This window comes from Prinia subflava, chromosome 21, assembly GCF_021018805.1.
Source record: "Prinia subflava isolate CZ2003 ecotype Zambia chromosome 21, Cam_Psub_1.2, whole genome shotgun sequence".
Lineage (NCBI taxonomy): Eukaryota > Metazoa > Chordata > Aves > Passeriformes > Cisticolidae > Prinia > Prinia subflava.
In genome coordinates this window covers 1874701-1880951 of record NC_086267.1, presented here as the reverse complement: position 1 = coordinate 1880951, position 6251 = coordinate 1874701, and the positions used below count along the sequence as shown (strand labels likewise).

The window sequence follows — 6251 nt, the reverse complement described above, 5'->3', positions numbered from 1 at the left end:
CAATGTTATCCTGTTCTTTTGCTTCTTCGGCCTCTTTTTCTATGCATCACATGCCTGGGAGAAAAACCTCCAAAACACAGGAAATATTTTTTTTAATTAACAACAGAAAAGCAAATTTAAAGGCTTTAATGATGCAGATAATCTCTAATTTTAGACATAAAAATGCATTTAAGTCTTCTCCCTACTTATCCTACTTTCTAATTAACAACTCTTCTTGTTTGTCTTAATGTAATTTTTTAGGAATGTCACTGTTGCTTGTCTGAAGTCAGCAGCCTTTTTGGAGTTCTATAAATGGAACACATTTTAAATCTTAAACTCATAATTTAATGTCGAGAGACATCAAAAACTATCAAAATTTAGTGCAGCTACCTGGCTGCTCTTGTCACAGAGAGAACAATGTGAGGGGAAGGAAAGGAAAACAAATGATTTGAGGGAGGGAACACCTCTGCTATAGAAGAAGGATGAGAGAGTTGGGGTTGTTTAGGGGAGAAGGGAAGGCTCCAGGACTTCCAGTGCCTCATGCAGCTGTGAGAGAGTTGGAGAAGGCTTCTTCTAAGGGCAGGCAGTGATAAAACAAGGGAAATGGCTTTGGGATAGAGGAGGGTTGGTTTTTATCAGATATTGGGAAGAAATCCTTTACTAGTGCTAGTGGTGAGGCACTGGCACAGGCCAGGGAAGCAAGGAGAAATCCTGGAAGCGTTCAAGGCAAGGTTGGATGAGGCTTTGAGCAACCTGGTCTAGTGGAACGTGTCCTTGCCCATGGCAGGGAGGGAGGGGCTGGGAATAAATTATATTTCAGGTCCCTTCCAGCCCAGGGATTCAGGGATTCACTGAGCCTCTGACCGCTGAGATGCTCAGATCCTGTCCAGGGGCAGGCAAGCCTCTGCTTTGGGGTGTGTGTTTAGTATTTGGAAAAGATACAGGGCAGAGTATCTGAGATGGAGAGAAGAGAGAAAACAAGAGGAAAGAGAGAAAGAAGAGGTAAGAAGAGATAAAAGACGAGAGCAAAAAAGGCAAAGCAAAGAGAAAAAAGAGAGGTGAAGAGGAAAGAGAGCAGGTCACAGATGGCCAAGAGAGAGTGGAAGAGACTGAGCGAGGCAGGGGAGTGAGCAAAAGAGAGACAGGGAAACACCCAGACAAAGAAAACACAAAACAAAGTAAATCACACCAAAAAAAAAAAAGAGGGAACAAAAAGAAAAATCGTTATTACAACTTCATAGAATTACTTCTTTTCAGTTACACTTCCTCAGATAAACTTCTGTGCAGCTTAGTCACGTGAGAGTAAAATTTGCCACAGTTTCAATACAGGTTAATACAGGAGCACAGTGTGACAGGACAAAAGGGATTCAAACTGCGAGGAGTTTGCAGAGAAGCTCTAATTTGCCAAATGTGCTACTTCCACCTCAGAAAGGAGCACGATGAGATCTTGCAGGACTATTGAGGGCAAACTGGGGGGTGTTGGTGGCAACTGGTGGTTTTATTTTTTTTCCCTTTCTCTCCTGGAAAAGGTCGTGTGGCAGCCTAGGAAGAAGGAATATTGATGGAGAAGCCCTGATGGGTGACAGCACCCACCTGACAGCAACGTTTATCCCCTTGCCTGAGGCTGCAAGACCTGATTCTGTTTGTGTGCGAGCATGATATGAAATAAAAAATCAGTAAAACGAGGGCAGAAAGGTTCTCTGGCAGCCCTTGTGGGCAGCACAGCCCCTGTGGGGTTTGGGATTCACATTCCCACGCGTGTCCCCAGCTGAGGGGAGCGCTGTGGCCACACCGGAGCTGTGTTGTGCTGCCGGCACAGTTGCTTGGAAAAAGAAGAAAAAAAAAAACAAACTAAACAAATCGAAGAGGAAAAGCTCACCCAGGCAGGCAGCAGCAGGCTCCGGTGTGGCCGAGGTTTCCAAGGCTACTGCAGCCACACTGCCGGGCGGGACAGCCGCTTTGGGGGTCATTTTGTACAATTTTTAGTGTTTGAGTTGGGAGAGCCACTCGTGGCTCAGGTTGTGAGTTGGGGGAAAGAAATTTCTGACTGAGGACTTCACTGTTTGGTGCAAACCTTGTGAGTGCAGGGTCGGGCAATGCGAGCTTTCCTAAAGGGCTCCGAGGGGTGTTTCCAGCTGAAAGGCGACACCACCACCATCGGGAGCCGCACAGGGGCCGACATCGTCCTGCAGGTACCGGGGCAGCTGAGCATCCCAAAAGGGATGGAGGGAAGGGAACAGGGTGTACCGGAGGCCTCGGTGCAAAGTGTGGAGGTACCAGTTTGTGCTGGGATAAGGGGCTTGGCAAAGCAGGGACGAGCCTGGAGCCGCATCCAGCAGCGTTCCCTGCCTGTCCTCGCCTGCTCCCAGGGTGCAGGTGTAGCAGATCGCCATGCAGCGCTGGAATTCTGCACCTCGGACAACAGCTTCATCCTGCGGGACTTCAACTCTCCCCACGGCACCTTTGTCAACAGCTGCCAGGTCCAAAACGCGGCCGTCAGGGTGAGGCCGGGGGATATCCTGAGCTTCGGCACCGCGGGAGCGTCCTTCGAGCTGGTGCTGGATGGGGCTGCCCAGGTAGGGGTGGGGATGCCCGGGGAAGGTGCCCGGGGAAAGGTGCCCAGATAAGGGTGGGTGGGTTCTGCTGCTTAGGGAAAGGTGCCCAGGTAAGGATGGGTGGGGATGCCCGGAGAAGGTGCCCAGGTAAGGGTGGGTGGGTTCTGTTGCCCAGGGAAAGGTGCCCAGGTAAGGGTGGGTGGGTTCTGTTGCCCAGGGAAAGGTGCCCAGGTAAGGGTGGGTGGGTTCTGTTGCCCAGGGAAAGGTGCCCAGGTAAGGGTGGGTGGGTTCTGTTGCCCAGGGAAAGGTGCCCAGGTAAGGGTGGGTGGGTTCTGTTGCCCAGGGAAAGGTGCCCAGATAAGGGTGGGTGGGTTCTGCTGCCCAGGGAAAGGTGCCCAGGTAGGAGTGGATGCCATGTCCCATGGAAGGGTGCCCAGGCAAGGGTGGATGGGGATGTCCAGGGAAAGGTGCCCGGGGAAGGTGGGTGGGTGGGTGCAGCTGCCCAGGGAAGGCTCCAGAAGCAGAAACTCGCTCCCAGCTCGTCTGGGAGATTCTGAGGAAAGGTGCCAAAGGCGGGTGTCAGGAAAATCCACAAACACCAGAGGTTTATGTCCAAAAAGGAGACAGGGGAGTCCTTCATCTTTATTCAAATGAAGGGAGAGAGTCCAGTGGGACACACGCCCGCAGGGTTTTCTCTCTCTTGGGGTTTTGGAGGATGCAGCCTCTTTTTATCCTTACCCCCAGCCACACGATGCCCTCTTCCTTTCCCCACTGGCTGAGGTACTAGGAAGGTACAGCCTTCCCCAACCACCTACCACATATCCTCCCCTTGAGCCTGCTGTTTTACCCCAAAGTTCAGAAGTTCAGACTTTGCAGGGTTTCAGGAGCCAAACTGGGTGAGCTCTGTAACAAACCTGCTGCCCGAAGTCAGCAGAGACATTAAGACCCATTTCAAAGACCTCAACACCCATACCTTCACCCATCAAATTATTTGTAAAGATAGCAGCACACATCTTTCCTGTCGCGGGGGAGGAAGAAATGAAAAGCTGGAGCTCCCTCTGCTGAAAAAACTCAGGCAGTTCGATAGGAAAATGGAAAAGCATAGGATGGAGATGCATTAGCAAAGGAAGACCTGGAAAATGTCCTTTAACTGTATTTGCATTTTATGTTTCCTCCCGAGCCAGTTAACAAGAGAGAAGCTGTGTTTCAAATAAAACATAGAGGAACTGAGAATAACCGGTAATATTTTTATTATTTTGGCTCTTGAAGAATCCAGGATGCTGCCTAGGTAAAGCTAGATCCTGCTGGAGCAGTGAGCAGTTGAATTCCCAAAGGCAGGATGCAAACAGAATCAGCTCTGCACAGCCATGCAGAGCCTGTCCATGGGGTGCCTTTTCCTCTCTCTGTGCTCCTCCTTTGAAGGAGCAGCTTTGAAGCCTGACCCTGCTGCCTGCAGGGAGGGAACCACCTCAGCTGTGAAGTGTCTGGCAAGGGGAGAGGGATCACTCTCAACACTTAGAGGAACTTGTACAGGAGCAGCACCCAGCTGGGAACAGCACCCTGCCGTGCCCAGACAGGGACACTGCGAGGATTTTGTGCAGTCCTGCTGTGAGCCAGCACCGTGGGTAGCAGCGTGAGCAAGAGCAGCAGAGCTGGGATGTGCCCTGGGAGAGGGGAAGGTGCTGGGCTAGCAGGGAGCCCACACTGGGGTCTGGGGCTCTGTTCACAGCCGAGTCTTGAAGGACCCACACCCAGGGCCCACCCCGTGCTGGCAGATGTTTAATGCAGCCCTTATAACTGAGACCTTGGTGGTGGCTTGTCCCCGCTGTCCTGGAAAGCTCTGCTCATCAGGAGAACGGCAGACAGGGTGCTCATTCCCAGTCTGACAGGCACAGCTGATGGGAAGACAGGAGCACAATGAGAGGCTTTGGTTTATCTGGGAGAAACAATGGGATAGGACCATGTGTGAGCCAGGAGAGCTGTGAAAAGAGTGCTGCTGGATTGTGCAAATGATGTGCAGAATCAGGGCAGTCAGATGGAGAGGGAAAAGCTAAAAAAACCAGAAAAACCCAATAAATTCCTTTTGTTTCAGCAAAGCGTCTGGATGCCCTGATAAAAATCTGATCCTTGAGTAACAGAAATGGGAACAAGCTAAAATTGTGCTTCTGCTTAGATCTGTGCCTGGGCTTTTCACAACACAGTGCACATGAATCCAGGGCTAAAACATTTCCTAAAATCTTGCAGATAACACGGTGTTTTCCCACCATAGGTGTCCTGTCCCCCCTTGAAACGTCGTGTAGGGTGGAGTGGGCAGCTCCAGGTGGTTGCAGAGCCCAAAGCCTGCACTCCTGCATCTCCTCCGTGCCTGCCCTTGCTGCAGTGGCAGCTTCCCCCCGGCTCCCTGGGCAGGGGGGCCCCCAGAGCCCCCGGCCACACGCCCCAGCTGGAGCTGCCAAGGCGACCTGTGAGTGCCCGGGACAGGAGCACGGCCAGTGCCACCTCTCTGCACACCTGCAGCAGGACCTCTGCCCTGAGACCAGGTACTCCACAATGCCAGAACCAGGCATTGGTGTCCTCACAGAGCAGAAAAGTGACAGACATTGAGGAACTGGGTGCGAGTCATTGTCCCCCAGAGCTGATCAAAGTCCCTCTGTGGTCCTGGGTGGTGTTTGGGTCAGGGAAGAAATGAGCTGAGACATCCCAAGGACAATGCTGTTGCCCTTGCCCAGGGACATTTCCTCTTCCTTTTCTTGGTGTGGGACCCAGGAGGGCCATGACTGACTTTATCTGCACCACTGACTCCTGTGTCTATTCCCAACTCCTGTGTGATGCTTTTTCCTCTTTTGAAGTGGCTGCCTCAAGGGAATAGATCTGTATCTGATGCACCTCTGAAAATAAAGTATGTGACAGAGCAGGGCAGAGGTGAGGGTTTGGGCGAGCAGCACAGCTGGAGAATGTGACATTTGCCATGAATGTTGTGCCTGGTGCACGGTGCTGTGGTTTTCCTGCTGTGGGGTTGGGTTTTTTGAGCAGTCACAAGCAACACCAAGTCAGCAGTGAGGTGCCAAAGTGCAGAGTGGAGGCAGCACCGTGCAGTCCCAGTGCTGAACTGGAAAACTGCAGCAAGGGCACAGGGAGGGACCCACACCGCCAGGGCAGCACAAACTCCTCCTTTTGGGAACAGCCCAAAGGATCCCCATGCCCTAATGGCAGCAAGCAGAGCTGTTCCCATGTGGGAAGACAAAAAAGCACAGCTCTCTGAGAGGCTGGGCAGTGCTGAAAAGTAAGGGCAGCTTCTCTCTGCTGTGTCTTTGCTGCTTTGAGGCTGTTTTTGTTCTCAGAGGTGAATTAACTCTCTCTTCTGTGCAGACTGCTTGCACTCAAAGTGTCTTTTTGGTTTCTGTGCTGGTTGTGAAGTGAGCTCATGCCCTGAATAGTGGCCACTGCCTTGATATAGTTTTGGGACAAAGGAAAAGGACACTGCAGGGAGCATTTCTGCTGCCTGCAGCCACCTCTCATGCTGACAATTTGCTTTGTTCCAGTCTCAGCCAGCTTCTCTGGTGTTGGTGCAAGCAGTGTGGGGAGAGCCCCTGCCCTAGGGACTCACAAGGTGGATCTCCTCCTGCAGGAGAAGGTAATGCTGGGGAGGGACTGAGGAACACCATCCCTGTCCTTGGCAGAGCAGGTGAATCCTGCCAAATGTCTGTGTCCCAGAAG

The 6251-nt window shown here is 51.9% G+C and overlaps 1 protein-coding gene across 9 annotated transcripts in view; it reads left to right on the top strand.

The window, feature by feature from the left end:
• The first annotated feature begins 1462 nt into the window (after positions 1-1462).
• The window catches only part of FHAD1 (forkhead associated phosphopeptide binding domain 1), a 20865-nt gene continuing 16076 nt past the window's right edge, over positions 1463-6251 (top strand). The window contains exons 1-4 of one of the 9 annotated variants that reach the window (XR_010082796.1): positions 1463-2171; positions 2349-2555; positions 4804-5074; positions 6077-6168. Coding sequence is in view for 8 of the 9 variants with exons in the window: in XM_063417129.1 (XP_063273199.1) it covers positions 2076-2171; positions 2349-2555; positions 4804-5074; positions 6077-6168 (666 nt within the window). In the remaining variant the exon portion in view is untranslated. The remainder of the gene's footprint in view (positions 2172-2348; positions 2556-4803; positions 5075-6076; positions 6169-6251) is intronic. The other 8 variants (XM_063417129.1, XM_063417128.1, XM_063417125.1 and 5 more) reach the window with 8 other exon arrangements.